The 20,531-nt window shown below is 32.1% G+C and overlaps 1 protein-coding gene across 1 annotated transcript in view; it reads right to left on the bottom strand.

Annotated features, from left to right (window-relative positions):
• su(r) (dihydropyrimidine dehydrogenase su(r)) overlaps nt 1-19,804 on the bottom strand; it is a gene marked incomplete in the record, with an annotated part of 48,723 nt that extends 28,919 nt beyond the window's left edge. Inside the window, 4 exon segments of the mRNA XM_067047253.1 lie at nt 274-435; nt 1,363-1,530; nt 1,920-2,030; nt 19,684-19,804. Of these exon segments, the coding sequence (XP_066903354.1) occupies nt 274-435; nt 1,363-1,530; nt 1,920-2,030; nt 19,684-19,725 (483 nt within the window).
• Between the last annotated feature and the right edge of the window lie 727 nt (nt 19,805-20,531).

The following is a 20,531-nucleotide window of genomic DNA, read 5'->3' as shown; positions in this document are numbered from 1 at the left end:
CTACGGCATTTGCGACTGGAGGTACCCCAGGGCTTGACATCCTTTTTAATAATTTTTAATTTGCTCATTGGGCTTTCGTTCCACATAGATTGGCATTGATCTTTGACTTCCTTTACAAGAGGCCAGCATATCTCTGACGGAGTTAAAATTGCTTTACCCCGTCCCGGAAGCGCGAGTGACCATCATATTTTTGCCCAATTAAGGGTACCAACCTTATTATTACAAAGTACATTATTACTAATACGATATATTTACACACATAATATTACTCACCTCAGTAGCAAATTGTTGAAGACCACCAATATTTATAGCCCCTTCTTCAGTCGCTTCAAGATTGCAACCGCCAGCGCAGAGATCACTAGTGGGACAAACCATTCCGCACGTGAGGCCCAAAGGATTGTCCGAAAATATCATTTTAGCTGCTCCATAGTAATTCTAAACATTAAAAAAATTTTTTTTTTAAATTGTATGCCATTTCGTAAAAGAATTTGTTAAATTTCTTAACTTAGCTTTTATAAAGAAGCTTTATTTTACTTTATATATATATTTTTTTTTAAACATTATCTTTTTCTCTCTATCGTATAGCTTTAACCGAATGTTTAAGACAGAGTGAGAGACATTAATTGTTTAGTTTATTTTTTCAGAAGAATTCAGGTATAATTCTCTACTTTAAACAATACATATTAGATACTGATATTTTTCACAAAGCGTTAATTAGTAGTTGAAAATGATAGTAATCCTTAAATATCTTTAAAAACGATAGTCGATAAAGAAACAATTTGGGAGTTGGGATTCCGAACCGAGTGAAACTAGAGCAACATGATTTTTTTTTCTCTATTATTCTTATCCCCCCAAATAAGAAGAAAATATCACACCTACCAATATGACAATATTTTTAATAGAAAGGCGATGGATAACTATATAAAAAATATTTTTCATGTCTCTAAGCCTCCAACTCATGAGTTGTCTGAAATATAATAATGACATAGAGAGTTCGAGAATCTAAGATGGCGTAAACCATAACAAAAAGTATCTAATCTAGATCCTACAAACCATAAGGTTAATTATAAAATGATAACAGAAATCTGGATTGTTTTTTAATGTAGAATCCATTATTTATGGAAATTCAGAAACATTTATCTAGGTCAATATTTTTAATTAAGTGCTTGATCAGATGACCGAAATGAGTCATTTTTTTAATATATATTTTTAATCATAAAAATTCATAAATTATTGAAATAATAGTTATGTTATTTGAAAACCTTTCGTCACAATTCATATACTACACTAAATACCTAAATATCAGATTTAAATGTAATCTACCTAATTTTTTTGAAGGTTATTTTTTTTTTATTTCATTACCTTGTTAGATATACTTGTTATGAAGCTTTTAATATCAATCTGAGTCGGGCAGGATTTTTGGCATGGAGCATCTGCACATTTCAAGCACCTACTCGCTTCTTTCAGAGCTGCCCTCTCACTCAGTGTCGTATGTTTCACATCTTCAAAATTGTTCTCCAAATTGCAACTCTGAAACATTTTTACAAGCTTGATTAAAATACTCAAAAGGGAGATGGAAAGAAAACGTATAATATAAACAAATTAAAATAAAACTTAATTTTTACACAAGAATTTCTACGTATCGAGCTGAAGGCGCCGTATAAAGGTCCAGGTACAGAAAACTTACAATTTTTCATCACGGGTATATTTAATATACGCATTATATACTAGAAAAGGTTGATTTTCATGGATTATAAGAAAAAATTAAATAAACGTTCAACTGCTTAATTATGCAGAAATTATTTATAAAATTACTTTCTGATGTTTAACACATCAGTAAAGACATGCACCAGTAATTTGTATATAAGTAATTAAAGCTGTACTTAAAATATATTAATAATTAGAAAGGTTGTTCTTACAGTGCAGTTTTTGTCTTGATTTCTTTTCCAGTTGTACTTTTCTTGTTTGATTATGGCCGTTGGTTTCAAGTTGGCATATTTGTTTATCCTGGGATTGAGACTGAGTATATTCTAGAACAAATGCATTTAGTATTAAACATTATATATTATTACTTTTAATTATTATAATCAATAACAAGTTTGAAGATTCATAGAAAAGAAGACGATTAGAGACAGCCAAGTGATAAAGAGGATTTAAAGTGACCAATATGGCTATACGTAAACACAAACAAATAGTTGTCAAGGTGGTGTTAGATTAGATGGTTCTGACTCAAATTGAAGATGTGAGAGGTACTCTATACCAAAAGGCCCTGACGTGTTACAGGTTAGATAGCTGGCTAAGAGATTAGTGGACGGAATGAGCCTAGTGGTCGTGAAGGGGGTAGCAAGACCTACGGGAACTTGCCGTAGGTTCTTGCAGGAAAGAAACTTCACTCTTCAGGGAATTAGCCTGCAGTCGCGAAGGGGATTGGGAGATAAGGTATAGGAAGAAGGAGAGATTCAGAGAAGACAGAGTGAAATAAAAGTCTAATATATATATCTAAAAATAGCACAAGAATGTACTGATCCACTATATATATATTCATTGCCTCCTAAGGAGGAGAATACACTGAAGGGGAAATGCGCACTTAACTCTGCCAATTTGTGCCTGGCCAACTCTCTAGGCTACTAAACGCAATCAGGAGATGCTACGAGTAAGAGGTTAGCTTTTAGTGGATCAGAAGATTTTATTATATTTATTGATTATAATATTACATTTAAGTTGTTCTAGTATAAATCTGATATGGCGGTGTCGCTACATGGTAATAGTTCATTAATAAAGATATAAATACTACAAAAAATACAAGCACTAGTACTTTTTGTTTCAAAATGGGAACGGCTTTTAGTAGTATTATACGAATTTAAAAGAACAAACATACAAGTCAACTTTATAAAAGTCGGAGAAATTTTACCGATTACAATCTATCAGACTAATCTCATTAATTTATACTTCATAATGAAACAGGGCTCTGAAAGTGCTTAGTCACTATAATTTGTAGTATGCACTTGACAACTGACATAGAATATGGAAACTTCAAAATATCATACAACTGAGGAACACCGAGAAACAGCAATTGATGGGGAAAAATTAATTAGAATAGGTTTCTTGTTTCCATTGATTTGGTTTGACGCACGATTATAAGAAATAACAATACTCGTAATGACTCGTGAAACACCATAATCACGTATCCTTACTTTTCCTAATAATGTTCGATAATCCGAATTTTTCTCTAATCCGAAAAGTTTGGATTACTGAAAATTAAAAAAAAAATGTAGCTTCATCAATAACAGGTTAATTCAATAGAAAAAATTATATGCCAGAATTATTTTTACTATAGTTAATCGTTGTTCAGAAAGGGCATGTTTATCAAGGTCTCTGACCGCATGTGTTTCGCAATGCTGGAGCAACTGCTTCGCCAATCAACGGCCCATTGCTAAATTTTGTTTAGTGGTGTAACTTTGTTAATTGCAGTATAGGACTCCAGTCTTGGCCGATAAAAAAAAAAAACTTCTAAGAAATAAATATAAAATTTAGAATTTCTTCTTAGTATTTTTAATATTAAAAACCCTATCTTGTGCCACACCTCAAATTTAATTTCATTACCAAGTAAAAGTTACTTATTTTCACTATATCAATAAATTAGTTTTTTTGTTGAATTATTTATCTATTTAATATCAGATCGGCCTTGTCGGCCTTACATGGTTAATGTAAGAGGTATATATTTTTTTTAAATAATTGATTATGGGTGGGTATAGTCTCATACAAAAGACACTACTAACTACATACAATGTTATAAATAAAACAAAAAATTAAGACAAAATAAATAGATTAAAATAATAATTCTTAATAAAAGATAAAAGTAAAGTTAATAACAAAAACAATGGCATTTATTTATTTAACAAAATAAATAATTTACTTCTAATGGAGAAAAAAAAGAAAGAGAATTTAAAAAAAAAAAGATGAAGAGAAAAAAAAAGAAATTAAGATAAAATTTAGAGTGCTACCAATGGGTTGTTTCTCTGCACGCGTTTAACACTCCATTTTAACTTATATCAAATTTACTAAATGTTTTATAATGTACAGTTGTAAATAGCAATAAATAAATTTTAAAAAAAAGATAAAATAAAGTTTTAGAGTGACAATAACAGGATGGCCCCCTCCTTGGGCTCCAGTCTTCGGGTTGTGGTTGGGTTTCCTAAGTTGTAGGTTACTGCTCCTTTAACTGTAGGTAACAGGGAGTGGAACTTCATGAACCTTTTTGACGCAATCCTCTATTGTCTCTATTTGTAATTCCCGATGTATTTGGTTAATGAATTAGTTATGAAGAAATGAAGAAATTGCACTTTCACTTCACTGATAAAAATAACGGTGTATAAAATTTGTCATTTGAACACCTTTTAGTCTTTTGGAAACTGCCTGACCAAAAAACCGATGGAAACTCAACTTGTTTGATGATTTCTATCATATTTTCGAATATGAAGATTTAGAGAAAAACGTGCTAAAATGAATAAAACCTGGATGGAGGACCTGATGGCTGAACGGGCTGGGGCGAGGGTCCCAGAGCGCTTGGTTCAAAAGGTTGTGGGTTCGATTCCCACCTGGGCTGGTCAAAATTTATTTCGCGGTGGCCCCTAGAAATGCTGTATAGGTCCTCAATGGAGGACTTGAGCCAAAAAAATAAAATAATAAAACCTTTTACCATTATGATTTGGTATGAACCCTACGTTTTCAATGCCCAGAGACCGGCACTACATTAAAATATACCGCCAATTTTATTAAGGATTCGCATGTCTCAAAACAATTAATTGTCGTGTTTTCCTTCCACAGTTTATGTCTTTTTATAACATTTGAAGTCAGTTTAATATTAATGAAACATAGAATATTATTACTTAAAAAAATTAATAAAAAAAAAAACATGTGGGCTTAGAAGGAACAGCTAGTTAACACGTAGCTTATTAAGAAGTACTTGGGGATGTTGAGTGTATTGAAAAGCTATAAAACGATTCTTGAAAAACAATCTTGAATTATCTTAAAACATTCTGAATAACTTGGACTACTCATTGTATTCTTAATTAATAGAATTTAATTTAATATAAAAGTAATTAATATATAACAATAAAGAAATTGAGATAGTAAATTCGGTTCCTAACTTAATTTTTATATTAAATAAAAGGAATAAATGACATTTTAACGTAAGTTTTTTTTTAAAAAGTTAACAGAACGGAAGGTATTTCTTTCTATTTTATATATACCATGAATTATATGTAATTTATATTAGATTACGGATTTATAAGTATGCTGTGTGATATAGTAACCTGATGAATTTGGGCAGCATAGATGAATAAAGTATTTCTCTCTCCTACAAACGGACACATGAATGTATGTAACGTACATAAATAAACTAAATAATATTAGCCCAAATTTTTTGTATAAAGTATTATATCCATTTATTTATTGTATCCAGTACTTAAATAATTGGATTTGAAATTGCCATTTGTATACGTAACCCAAAAGTTGAAAATTAGATCCCAATTCCTTCCTTCTGATTTGCAGTATTTGTCTGTTTGATAATGTTAAATATGCATTAATTTTTTTGTTTTGTTTTTTAATTGTGATAAACATAAATAATATGTCCAACTTATTATGTATTGTCTAGAATGTCTTCTTATTATTTTATTATTTTTTTTTTTTTAAAACTTCTATTTATATGTAAGCCATTGGCTGTACTGGTTAACTCTATTTATTGTGGGGTTTGCTTCAAAAATGAATAAAGATATTATTATAACTTAAATTCAAATCTTCAATTTGTTAGCGAGGTTCCGATTAGCAAGAGTTTTCTGTATTTAATTATTTCTTTTTATTTCAATTAATTTTTATTGTCATAGCAATGTTATCAAATCCACTATCGACTGACAAGATTATTTAATACAGAATCGGTGATTTATGTCAGTTTTTTTTTCAGTCATGATAATACACCGATAGTAGACGGGATGGACCCGTCTCGACTTGCTGTCCTCTTTGTTGATTTATTATACACAAAACTTTATGATATACGATTAACTTTATTGAACCTCTCGAGGCTTCTTCTCCGTCTCTGTTGCCACGAAATACACCTCATTTATTTATTGATATTTCTTATCATTTTTTAAAATGTAACTTGACTTCACATTCAATACAACTAAAAGCTTCGAGCAACTTGATGTCGAGGCAAGTTGAAGCATCTCCCAAATTAAAGTCCTTAAGAGATTGCTTAGTTGGCGACAATGAATTATAGGGATGCCTGAAGACGACCTATGCAAAAGGAGTTACCTTGTCCTTCATAAGACTGACATAGATATCACAGTTATGATTCTTTTAGTAATCTCGAATGCCTTAACTAAAACAGTTCTGATGACCTAACTTTCTTTTAAAGTTTTTAATTATATAAACTTCTTTTTCTTAGTTAATTTCAGAAGAACTTATTAAAAATAAGTATAATACGCTGTATCTTTGCTAATAATGAGCACATTTCGATGATTCATTTTTTTTTTTTTTTACATCACCCAATTAAACAAAAAATATACTTTTTGAGTTATGTGCAAATGAAATCTTTTTTTCTTCATATATTTTCCCTGCTTTTTCTCGGATTTGTTTTATATAAGAAATTACTCCAAGACTATGTATTCTGTATGTGTATATTCTATATCCATCAACCCATAAATGGTGGATATACAAACAAAAAAAATTTTTAAAACCGAATTTGGAGCATACCAAAAATTATTATATTTTATAGAATACATAAGTTTTTTTTAGCCTATGACACAAAACCAACAATGATTTTCGCATATCAATCAAGGACTATATCGAATTAAATAAATAAGATTATCTAATCATTAATCGTAACAATTATGAGATATATCAAGTTGTTTAATTTAGTGTTTATTTTATGATTGAAATTCCTTCTTAAATTTTTTTAAGAGGGCAATAATTAATAAACGATGTAAATTTGATATTGAGATTATCAGAAAAAGTAACCTAATTCAAATATTTGTATACAACTCGACACATGGCAAACTAGAGGCTAAAAATGAATGAATATATTATCAGTAAGTGATAATTTCAGCAACTGACGTATTAATCTTTTATTTATCAGACTGAGCTCTTTTTTTTTTTATGTTTCGGAGGAACCAATTAAAGTGACCTACATTAATAAATCATATGGAATTGTAGAGATCGCTCATGTTCGGTAATTTACTGGACTTAAGTTCATAGCATGGATTAGCTCATAGAGGAAGAACGCCCAAACCGAAAAAGAAAGATCATCAGAACTGTTTTAGTTTAGGCATTCGAGATTACTAAAAGAATCATAACTGAGGTATCTATGTCAATTTTGGTCGTTGATTCCATACCTACAAATTATAAAGAAGCAATGAATATTTCCGGATCTAGGACATTTACAGGAGCAATGGGAACGGAGTTTTTGGTACTATAGAAAGTTTCTAATGGATAAGAAAATTATAGATGTTACACTTAATAATAGAATAAAATCTAATACGAAGCATTAATCTAGTGTCACTGAAACAAGTTTGTCGAGGTGGGTTATTTTTTTGATTATTCTGCTTGTCCAGAAGACCTGGACAGCATCGGTTCAAATTCGGCCAGAGGGTCGACTATTATTTCTGTGATGATCCCTTAAAATGGAAACTTAATCCCTTACCATGGTGTTAAAATAGGGTGGTAACCTGTAGATAACTCCCTCCCCCTGTATGTCAGAAATGATTAGGCAAGGGGTAAAAAAAAAAAAGGATGAAACCGAGCTGCGGAAAGAGGGTGATCTATTGATTTTGTAAGGTTTTCCTAATAAAATAATATATTATCGAGGTGGGTGTATCATATCTGACTCTAATAGATATGTTATGTACGATTGACTTGAAGACAATGTGTGTTCAGTTAATAAAGGTAAGGTAATTGACGAGGAAGATGACTAGATAGGATGAGACTCGAAGGATGGTAACCTCGTCCTACCAGGTACTATTCCGATAAACACGAGGGAGGAATGCAGACCTGGAAAGTAGCTAGCCTCCAGAGTCATGCAGGAAGGTGCCTTCGTCCTGCCGGGTACTATTCCGACAGAGGCGAAGGAGGTATGTAAGCCCGGAGGGTAGTTAGCCACTGGATCTGACGAAGGGATAACAGGTAGAGGAGAGAGATCATATCAAGGGTGACAAAAGTAAGAACCATTTTGGAATCAGAATCGACTATAAACCGAAACTATCTCATGTGTAGAGTGTGAATTAATGGTCATTTGTGATTGATCAGGTTTTTTTTTTTTTTTTTTTTCTAACCTCCTATTTATTTATTTTTAATCAATTACAATTATATATTACTTAACCTAGAAAAATTATATATACACACATTTACATTTTATCTTGTTTTGCCTGATGGCATTATAAGATGAGGAAAACTTTGTCCGCTGAAGGCGGAACTGGATCAGGGGTTTTTTCAGACCCTTATTTATAGGCCTAGTGCATTCGGCTGTGACCGAGAAGCGGTCTTATCTTCTCTGCTTGAGTTAGTTTCGTGCTTTATTTTGGCATCGTTTATTTATTATTTTATCGACATTGCAAAGTAATATGTACAAAAATTAATAATATGTAAAAATAGCAATATGTTTTTACAAAATACAATAATATATAAATTTGAGAGCTTCGGTGAGGCTCGAGGTGCTGCGCTCTAGTGGATTATAATTGAATTCTGTTCCTTTCGCTAAAAGTTCTATGAATTAAAAAATTATGAAGCTCTAACGAGTTCACATTGATTTTAAGTCTTTGCGTGAAGCAAAATATGAATCGTTCAAAAACTTTTCAAGAAAAGGATCCATGTTTTATTATAAAAGTGAGAAGGCTAATAACGCTGGCTGGTATCGCCATGTAACTATTTTTTTCTGTATATAATTTATTAATATGATAGTTGTTAGTGTTAAGTTGATCTAAAATTAAAAGGTTTAAAAATTAATGAAATTGTGACAAAATAGGGTAATTTGATTTATAATTAATGACCTGGGCAGAATAGCCTGCAAAACGGTTTTTAATAATTAGATGTGTGGTGTAAATTTATATTTAAGATGACCTTGAGGATGGCTGAGTTGGTCGAAACGTTGGACTGTTGATCATATAATAGAGAGTGTTGAGACTTAACATGGATACCAATTGATTTATTTAAACAATGAATACTATTCTCAAGAAATTGAAAAGATTATATATAAAGTAGATTATTAAATTTCAAGAGCGTTGTGTAATAGATCTTAGTATCGATATGCAATCCACGGTATTAGCCAAATGCTCACTCTAGATGTTTCAAATGATTCATTTTGAAAATATTACTTCTTCTACATAAATCATAGCATATATTGTAGCTTTCATCATATGAATTGCTCCCTGGAACATTGTGAGAGGGCTTCACAAGACAAATGGTATTGTAAGAATTCATACTGGCCTGATAGATTGGCAGCCGTTATGGGAATGGATTCTTCCTCCATACCCATCTGGTTGAAGGTAGATATTAAATTAATTGTAGAAAATGTAGTTGACCCACCTGCCCACAGTGTTCCACGCGTCATAGAAATATTAAATACACAAAACCGACAAATTTAAAGCTTTAGGATATCCCTTTGGAACAGAGATCGTTATAACACCGGCGGTCCCAGTACATATCATGGGGAAGGCCTGCGCAATATTCTATAGCTCCAAGGTTAAATTCCGCTTCTCGTTAAACCTTTTAGTCTGTTTAGTAATTCTTCAATATTTATCTTTTGACGTTGCTTGATTTTAATTACTATAATCAATTACAATTCTTATTTTCTTTTATACGGAAGGGTCCATTTTTTCGAGACTATTCATACGCTTTAACTAAATTTTTCTTCAATTTAATTTTTTGATTGTTTGGTTTATCTTAAATTTCTGGAATATATCGACTTATTTTACGATTTTATAAAATTGTTGATTTCAATCTTCATCTTTTCTTTATTTGTTTTCATAATATCTTCTTTTTTACTAAATATTCATAGATTAAATAATTCATTCACTGTTTCTTTTTTAATATGCTCACGGGGAATGAATTTTTCATTTCTCGTTTATCATCTCAAGAGGTCGGGTTTTTTTGTATACTTAGCATATTTTTCTACTTTATACTTAGCAGGAACATCCAGTGATGTTTTTAACAATTTTATTTTACATTAATAAATATTGCACTAAAATACATAATAAGTATTTGGTTTATCTCTTATTTTTGTTTTTCCTTTCCTTCAATTTTCCCTCATTATCTCTGCGTGCTTTTGTTTTCTTTCTTCTGCCACGCGACCCCCTTTTTTGAATTTCTCTTTCCCACAAGAACCTTAATTTCCTTCAGTCTTTTCTATATCTTTCTCCGTCCAGGCAGTCCTGTTCCGTTATCCCTAGTCTTTCCGTTTCTCCCTTCCTCTGCCTGATATATCCTTTAGAGCTTTTGTATCCACGTATTTTTTAGGATATTTTCTTTTTTAGTCTTTCCGGGGCAATTCTTACCATATTTTCGTGGAATTTCAGTCTCCTGATCCTTATTTATGTTTCTAGGTCTTTTTTGTCTTTGTAGATTTTTTGTTGGGTCTAAGCCTGTATTCTTCATGTGCCTTTTTGGGGCCGTAGATTCTTCTTAGGATTCTTCGTTCTATTCTCAGTAGTTCTTCCAGACTGGGGAGGCATGTGGTTTCCGTCCCGTACAGTATTATTGGTTTAACTACTGTGTTATAGTGTTGTATTTATACACAACTTTCAGTTACCACCCAAGGTAAGTCCAAGTTTTATGTAGATGGGTGAATTTGTGTTGAAGTTATCACTATTTCGGTGATTTTTGGGTTTTTTGTGTTGCCAGAAAAATTCATATTTCAGGGTTCCTCGAGATGGAAGTAACAAATGTAGATTGTGTTCCTACCAAAAATACAACAGTTTAACATAAGATAACAAAGTCTTAAAGCAATAAGGAATCGGATGTTGGTACTTTCCTGATTTCTTCTTTTTTTAAATATTTTTTATTTATCGATTGATTTATTTTTTCAAATAAACAACACTGAAGATACTTGAGATAAAGATTTTTTGGAAAATCTGCATTTAAGCCCTATCAGACTATTTCAATAAGGGTAAGACCTAGCTTATATTAAAGAGCATTTAATAGTACATTGACATGCTGAGTTTAATCTAAATCGTATGAGCTGATTTGGAGAATGTGAAAAATAGATTTTACTAAATACAAATTCGATTTTATCGAAAAAGCTGCTGTTATATCCTAAGCATGTACACGCTATAAATACATAATTTCAGTTCTTTGCGACTTATCGTTTTTGAGTTAACCTGTTCACAGATAAACACATACACTATTTTGTGAAACCAGTTTTTTTGAACTCAGGGGGCAACAAAACCTGTATTTCCGTCGATAACTCGAATTCAAAATTTTGCACGATACTTCCTATTACTATATATTCCATATACCTATATGTATATGGAATCGATGGAATCGACGGTGGGTGGATTGCTTAAAAGGGGCCACCCTAAAGAAGTACTTTCCTACCGTTGGTTCACGCCTAGAATCAACGTGGGTCCTCCCCGACTACTGGATCTCACAGTTCCTCATGGGGCATGGGGGTTTCCGAGCTAAGCTCGCCGTACATGGCATAAACATCGATCATCTATGCCCAATTTGTCAGGTTCCTGAGACCGCTGAGCACGTCGTACTTGCCTGTACCGCCTATGAAGCATTGAGTGCCAAGATGATGAGGGAAACAGGACTTTATGTTTTGACTGAGAGCGATCTTCCTGAGCTGATGAAGAAAGAAAACTACTCGCACTACAAGACCTTCGTGTATGGGTGGAAGGAGGCTGTGGGCTCTACTCACTCCTCCCTGGGTAGGAGAGAATAAGCTACACCAGCAAGGCCTCAGTAGAAGAGCAAGATTTGTTTTGTAGCAAGAGTAAGCTGTGTGTACAGCTATGTAATGCTTGTGTTATATACAGCAATGAGGGTGATAAATAAATAAATAATACCTATATGTAAGCGAATGCAGAAAATAGTTGAAGTTTTAAAGTGTACTGTAGTATTAGTATAGATTGAATTAATTTTTTTTAAAAATATTAAAATAAAATAAAAATTCTTTTTAAAACCCCTTATATTAGAGGTACTGATATTATTATTAGAAAACGTCAACTATCTCAGGATGGCGCAATCATGTCGATATGACAAAGGATGATTAAAAGATAGATTAAACAGAATTGATAATTTTACAAGTGTTTTATTTTTAAACAAATAAATTTTTGAAAACAAAAGAATTCGCTCTCAAACCGAAATTCATCAAAAAGACAACGAGAAATATATATTATTTCATACTTCAGAATACATACTATTCATAAAAAAAATTATTCAGGAACGTTGCTACAATAAATATTTGAATGTAAAGTTCCCCAACAATTTTGGCAGGGTTTCCCAACTTACGCCTGGAAAATATTCTCTAAAATTTTATCTTACCCTAAATATTTTTGGAAAATTTATAAATAATTTTCAATATAATAACATCTTTGAATGATGTTTGACCACAATTTTCGCAGTTTGAAGTAGGTTCTAAAATTACCCAACTTTAGGGTTTTCATATTATTGAGGGTAGGCTTGACGACGTACCCCCGCTACCTCTCTAATGACGACGTCTCTGAGACTAATATTAACATTAAATCAATAACATTAAAATATTTCCTAAGTCAGTAAGTATAAGATCTCAGAAGAATTTTATGATTTATGACCTTATTAGCTGCAGAAAATATACCGTAGGGTAATATACTGTTAAAAATATACTGTTCGGAAGCGATGATGGCATAGGAAAATCACAAAGATCGGACACAGAGCCATGATAACAACGTCGAAGTATCGTGGCTGTTGATACAATAAAAAACAACAAGTATTTAATGGGCGCCGGAGAGAACAACCGAATTGGTCATATGTGAACCGCTTATCAACCTAAGGGTATCAGAAGTTAAAGTGATCAAGTACCATTATTGTGGAGATGAGGTTCCTAATTGGAAGTTAAAGTGATCAAGTGACATTTTTGCGGGGATGAGGTTTGTAGTAAGATGTAAATACGATCAGGTGACAGTTTAGCGGAAATGAGGTTTGTTGTTGGAGGTAAAAGTAATCTGGTGACAGTATTGTGGCGATGAGGCTTGTTGTTGGAAGTAAAAGTGATCGTGACATTTTTGTGTAACTGAAGTCTGTTGGAGGTAAATGTGATCAAGCGCCATTTTTTCGGAAATAAAGTGATAAGTCAAGAATGTAAAATAAAAAAAAAAGGTTCAATTTATTATGAAAAGTAACCCTTTTGACGGTAACCCTCCATGTACTACCTTTTACAGTTCTGAATGCACAATATAATATCTCCATGATTTATTGTTGATGCTATTACCATCAAACAGGGACCAATATGTATAAAGGCGAGGCTGAAGACCATAGGGTTATCTGGCTGATAAGTTCTTAAGCAGCACCGCATTCAGGAATGTAATAATAAGAGGAAATAAAATTTAATAATTTATATGTTGAAAACGTATTATTTTAATCATATCATGGGATAACAAACTAAAGCCGGTAGCTGAGCAACACTGTTGATAGCAATTAGTCACGAATTATGATTAGATAGGAACATAATTCTAGATAAAACTAGGTCATGGGATAGATATAGTCTGCTCTAAGATTAATATTTTTTAACCACTCAGCGTTTTTTCTACTTTCTATTCGTTTTACGAGAGATGCTGTGTTACTTTAAATATATTTTGTAGAGGTGCACTGGAGGACCGCTCGATAACGCCACTAAGGTCTTGCCACAGGGATGGCAATTTTTTTATTTAAGTCCAAATCTGTTATAATCGTTTTTTTTACATTTATTGTTTAAATAGTTGAATTTTTTTTTTTTTACACCCGTTGGCTAACCCCTATTTAATTTCTCAAAAATAGAAACAGATGCTCGATATATGAACCAATTATTCATCCTATCAATTGTTCTCGTCATATTTATTTCTAAAAAAAAAAAAAAAAAAAAAAAATGTGTATAACACTGTATTACTGAATACACTATTTCTTACTGGCACTGAAGTTTATTGAGTTTCTTTTAAGGGGGTTAAAACACGCTAAAGTTTCAATATGAAGAATAATTTTAGAAACGGTCTAAAATAAATGAAATTCGAAGTAATACATAAAGTTTAAAAGTTGTGAAATGTTTTGTTAGTTTTTTATAAAATTGTGTATCCCTAAATAAATGTTTTTAAATATTCTGCTCCTCAGAGACGTCTTAAAAGAATATGGCTTCGAGACCTTCTAATGAAGAATTATTAGAGTGCTACCCATTGGTAGTTTCTCTACACGCCTGTATCATTTCATGATGATCTTACATGAAATTTAAGGACGCGACGGCCGTACGGGTTGGGGCATAGGTCCCAGAGCGCACGGTTCGGAACGCTGTGGGTTCGATTCCCACCTGGGGCAGCTAATATTTATTTTTCAGCAGTTCCGAAAAATTAATCTTGACACTCTCACCTTGGTTAGTACGGGGCGGCAACTCAGGTAGCCGCCAGGGGTTGGCAAAAAGGACCACTGGGCCCATTTGCAGGAAAAACCCCCCCTCCCTGGCCTTGTAGCTCTTTTTTATCAAGTGTGGTGGATTTCGTCTTGTGTGAAATCGGATGCTTAGAGTTGATACATGATTTTTAAATTAAATTTAGATAGTCGTAAAATAGATAGTCGAATTTTGTTCAATTTCCTTTGAAATTAAATTTTTACTACGAATCCACTATTAATATAAAAAATTACGTTAATAAAACAAAAAGTATAAAAAAAGGTTGATATATTCCTGAAATATTTAAAAATCGTTTACTGATCTCTTGATCGACTGCAATGAACTGTATACTGTTCAACTTCATGAAAACTCCATATCTGCTGTCATTAAAACATTTGAAGAAATAAATATTACAAAATGTATAACAATATTTTGTGAATGCAAACAAAATTTTTGTTCAATATTTTCGCCACCCGCTTACAAGTTTTAAGATAAATGAGTCCAAATAACCAGTACTCGCAAAATGGTTTATTTCTATGTGCGCATCTGTTAGTAAACTGTCAAGCTCAAAAATCGAAAATTATTCCAAATAGTAAGCAGCTACGATTATTTAGGAGTTAATTTTCCTTGTTTGGTATATTTTGATACGCAGTAAAGCAAGTGTCATAAAAATCAAAACAATCATCATTAATACTTTGCTGTAGTGTTCAGGTATGAAGTGATATCTTCGTGAAGTCTCCAGTATACACCGACTTATCGCGAAAAGTTTGACACCTCATTTTAAAATTACCATAGCCTTTTGATCCGTTTGAAAACAGGTCCTTCACACAAGTTTCAACTTTTAGAAACGATTCAAATATCCAATTTAAAATTGAAATTCCAAAAATATTGAAGTAAAGTTCGCCCATCAAATCCTTCAATACAGAACTACAACTGGTGCTCCCCTTACTTAAAAAGCTTCTGAATACCATGTATTATTTTATTTTCGAAAAGGAATAGGCCAAGATAAAACAGACTATTAATTTTTAATATTTTTTTTTTCGTTTTTTATCGAAGAGAAATAAGAGAATCTGCCCATTTGAGGGCAATAAGTATTAATCTTCAAACTCATTCATACAATATATACAGAAAAAGAACAAAAGAAAAAAATGTAAATAATACCAGCAGTGCTCATTGAATTAAAATAGTAAAAATACTAATACAAATTCCCAAGACTAATACTAAATACAAATGTTACCTACTCGAAAAGGATAATACTAACAGCTTTCAAGTTACAGTCATGGGCGGAATTATTTATAAGACCTACCCTTGCGTAGGAACATACTAAAAAGTAATTGTTGTATATATAACAAAGAAAACGTTTATGAGGATTTAAGTCTTATAAATTCACAAGTGGTGTTATTATACAATAAAATTAAAGTTGTTCTTATAAAGATTATTTTATTGAGGAAAATGCCTGATTGAGCACTCCTACCCCCTCCGATGTGATGAGCGGGGGGAGGGCAAAAACTGCGGCAAAGCAGCGTCCAGTTACAGTGATAATTTAAACCTTGGCCTAATCTGATCTCAAGGAGGCATAGACTTTTGCAGGCTGAGAACTGCAGCGGCGCCGACTCGAATCCGGCCAGGGGACCGGGGTATTCTACTTATTTTTCTGCGGCGGAATGAAAACTTGACCACCCACGATGGTGCCATAACTCCTTCGTATGTCCAGAAATGACAAGGAAGGGGGGTCATAAGAAAAAAAAAAGAAAGGGGCCTAATCTATTAGGCTGTTTGTAGCCTAGGGGGTTAAACCGTGACCAAAAAAATCTCGGACGCCCGTTCGATTCCGGCCTGGAGGGTTAACTTGTATATTGTGGCGATTTCTCGAAATGAAAACTTGACCCACCCATTCTCATTAGATTAGGTGGATTACCAGTTGGATAATCCCCCCACATTTTTAAAAAATATGCAGGTAGGATCTATCAGTAATTGTTAATCCCAGCTTATTCCAGACCGGGTTGTAAATGCAATTCAGAAAATCTGGTAAATTTATTAAAAAGATGGCAGTAAGCAATGAATACTATTGTCAAAAATAAATCTATAACAAAAGTGTAAAATAGAAAAAAGAATGAACCCCTTTACTTTGAATTGTTCGAAAAACCCAATATACCAAGGAATGGAAAATCTTAATGGGTAAGAATTAATTAAACAACAAAACCAAACATTATAGGAGAAGGTTATATTATTCCATTCCTAGTGTTCCAATTATAGTGTTTATTGGATAGGTTTGATTTAGGAAGCTCTTCATCTGTCTAACATTATTTTATACGCTTATTTATTGTTATCAATGTTTTAACTTTTGGATTTTTCACCTTGATTTCGAAACGTAATTAATTCTTATATTTTTTTCTATTTTTTGAAATAATAATGACAACAGTTTTCATGACTGTTGTAAATTATATGTTTTAGCCAAAGTTAATTATTCAATAAATAAATTTTTACCATAGTTAAATATTAAAATTTATATTCTACAAAAAAATATTTGTAATGCGTGATATTACTTGTGATTCAATCAAATATAGCCTTTATTTGTGCAAAGTTAACTCTCTGAAAACACACGTGCAGAACTGTTATTCACAGCAATTGGGGAATACCAACGCCCACTGCAAACACTGTTATTCACAGCAATTGGGGAAAACCCACTGCAAACAGTGAACATATGTTTGCCACAGGCTCACCAGATAAACCTACTTATATTACGTTTCCGTAATATGAAGAAAACCGAAAATTGATGGGTGCTTCACCGGATCAATCATGGGGTTGTAAGCTTTGTTGAGGTTTGAGATTAATTGAGTGAAGTAAGAAATATTTTTATACCTAACTATGCATCAATCAAAATTATATCCAAGTTTTTGAAAAGAGATTTGGAACTGAATAGAGGAGTTCTTGAGCTATAGCAACGGGAAGTGTGGACGAGTATTAAGGGAGGGTTTTGAACCAATGAAGATTGCCTTTGTTTTTTCTTGGTTCAAACGCAAAATCTCAAGTATCTGAACGAAATTCTATCAACATCATCATGAAGCTTACGGGATTGAGGCGTCCCGTAATCTTTAGGATGGTGTGCTTCCGAAAATTTAGAAAACTATGTAGGTAAGTAATTAGTCTACAAATGAAGTTAATTGCAGTGGATAAAGTTCGGTAAGTCATTAATATAAATAGACCAGAATGTTACTGAAAAATTCTTCCGTGAAAACAATGACTATGAGGAAGATTTAGTGGAAATAATTACAGCTTGGTAATGTAGAGACAAAAAAGAATGGGGGCAACTTAAAATACTGTTAGATGGAGAATAGTTTTATGTACTTTGAAGAAAATTGGACAACCAATAAAAAATTAGTTCAACTTTGGCCTGAAGGTATGAAGCTAGAAAATAAAATGTGTCTTTATTCGAAGGGAAGACAAAATTATTTTTCAGGCAAAAAACGAAAAAAGAGTTTTTAAGGTTAAGTCGTAGATGTGTATAAATGTGCAGCTACTCTCCACTTAATCAGTATTCAAAATTCTGGTTTAATACAAAGCGTGGAAGAGAGTGGCATTCCACCATCTAATCGTTGGAATGAGAGAAATAGATGAGTTCGACGGGATAATGCAACAAGAAAAGGACTTGTTCTTAGAAAAAGACAATCTTCTGAAGTTGAAGAGATAAGAGTTTGCCATAAAATTAGTTTAAGGGTGAGGATTAGCGTGAAAATGCTACGCGAGATTTGAATAAGATCGTTATGTAAAAGAGAGAACCCTGGAGTTTAGGATCCATGTATCCATAATATTCATGTATCCGAAAACTAGGTATTGTGGGTTGGTTCGGAGTGTGCAATGAAGAACACGAGGAAATGCTTATATGCGAGTAGAAAACAAAAATTGGTATTGAAAGTCAAACCGTGGGATGATTAAGTGACTGTACATATAAACTTAAGAAAGAATGAAGTTCGATCATAATAGACTTTAAAACAGCGGTGAAATATGGCCGTGGTTACCAAACATTTTTCTCTGGGGTACCCCTCTTGAGCTAAAATAAATTCGCTACACCTTTGTTGGGCAAAATAAAATTCGCTACACCCTTGTTGAGCAATAATAAATTCGCTACACCCTAGTTGGACTAAAAAGAAAAAAAAGCTACACCCTTGTTGGGCTAAAAAAAAAATTACGGTTCAATTTCCAAAGAGCGAGTGAATATTTAGAAAGACAAGAAAAAACAGAGAAAAGTAAATACTGGAATGCACGGTATATTAGATATTTTAATTAAATTTTTTTTTTTACATTTTAAAAAGTGTCAATCACTTGCGGCCCCTAGCATACGATTGTTTAGGAATTCTGGAATAAGGTGTAAAGGAGAGAAAATGAATCAAAAGAGGATTCTATGATTGGAATTTAATATGATAGGATAAATGCACATAAGCCATAAGTGGAGAAAGAAGTTTGTTGATACAGGTTGAAAAATCTTACAATAAATATTTAGAAAGGAATCTAGAAAAACAGATACATTTACTGTTGCGAAATAAAATTTTTAAAAAATGCAGTAACAGAATGAGTCGTATACAACACATAAAATATTGTAAATAATAATACAAAATAAAAAAGTATGAACAATATGAAAATTATTATACAAAAATGTAAGAAGAAAACAAATAGCGTCCCTAGAGAAATAAAAGATTGGTAGGTATATTTGTAGAGAATATAAAAAAATGAAATGAAAACGTCTATATATTTCCATTAAATCAAAATATTTTATTTCAATTTTCAATAAATGAATAAATTTCATTTTATAGAAACAAAACGAGGAGGAAATTTTGAAAAGCTTTGAAGATTAAAAGTTCAATAAACTAACAATAGATATATTTACGAAAATCATTATTAAGTTATTTTAAACACATTTAGTTTTAATTCCAAAGTGTAAGGCTTGTAATTCACATATTTCCAATATATGAGTATTTGTCATTTAATACTATAAGTAATAATAGACAAAAAAAAAAAAAAATAGAACTCAAGCTAATATCTAATTAGACTACAAAAGCTCTATAATAATGAGTAGTCGTTTTTACCTCTATATCCGGAGAATCAAAAGTTAACCCACCCTTAAGCATCGCTACCGTTTGATGGACTAAAGGAGAATAATTTCCTCAACGACAGATAACGAAAGGCCTTGGAAACATCTGAGATTGTAAACCGTTATTCCCTCCAAGTTTGAAAGGAAACGTATCTTTTTCCTTACGGCAAAAAAAAAATTATTAAGTCAGTCATACGTTTAGGCAGATTGAGATCATTTCTAAACCATTATTTGTATAAAAGATCGTTTCTTATGGACTATGGTCCCCTAACTATGTGATATTGTTATCTTAAATAGTTATTAAACCAATTTCTTAAGCACCTCTATCAGGTCTTTTTTTTTTTTTTACTAGTCATTTATTTTACTATTATAATGAATAATTATTTTATTTATATACTTCCTGAAAACAAAAGGGGCTGACCTAGAGGTGCTCAATGGTAAAAAATTTGTGGAGACATCTGTCAAAATATATGTGGAATGAAGGGCCACAAAACACAGTCGAATCACATTCCAAAAAATTTAAATAGGCTTAAAGAAAGTATTTTGAAAACTTTAATACTTGTTTAGGCGAATTTAATTAATATTATAAAATACTTCATAAAAGAACTAAAAATTATTTATAACAATCATATTTTACAGAGCTATACAAAGAATAATTTTATTCCTACATTATACCAGGATAAATTTGGGAATTAGGGGAGTAGGGGTTGATGGAGTAATAATTGAGGTAGATGAAAACCATTAGTACTTAGGGAGATATAGAAATAGTGGTATAGTATTAAACATTCGACGGGTTTTTATTAGAGTATGAAAAGAAAGAAAATGAAGTAAGTAATTTGTAGG

The sequence above is a fragment of the Halyomorpha halys genome, unplaced genomic scaffold (genome assembly GCF_000696795.3).
Source record: "Halyomorpha halys isolate HHAL.00 unplaced genomic scaffold, Hhal_1.1 Scaffold241.1, whole genome shotgun sequence".
NCBI lineage: Eukaryota > Metazoa > Arthropoda > Insecta > Hemiptera > Pentatomidae > Halyomorpha > Halyomorpha halys.
This window is presented reverse-complemented; position numbering and strand designations above follow the sequence as displayed.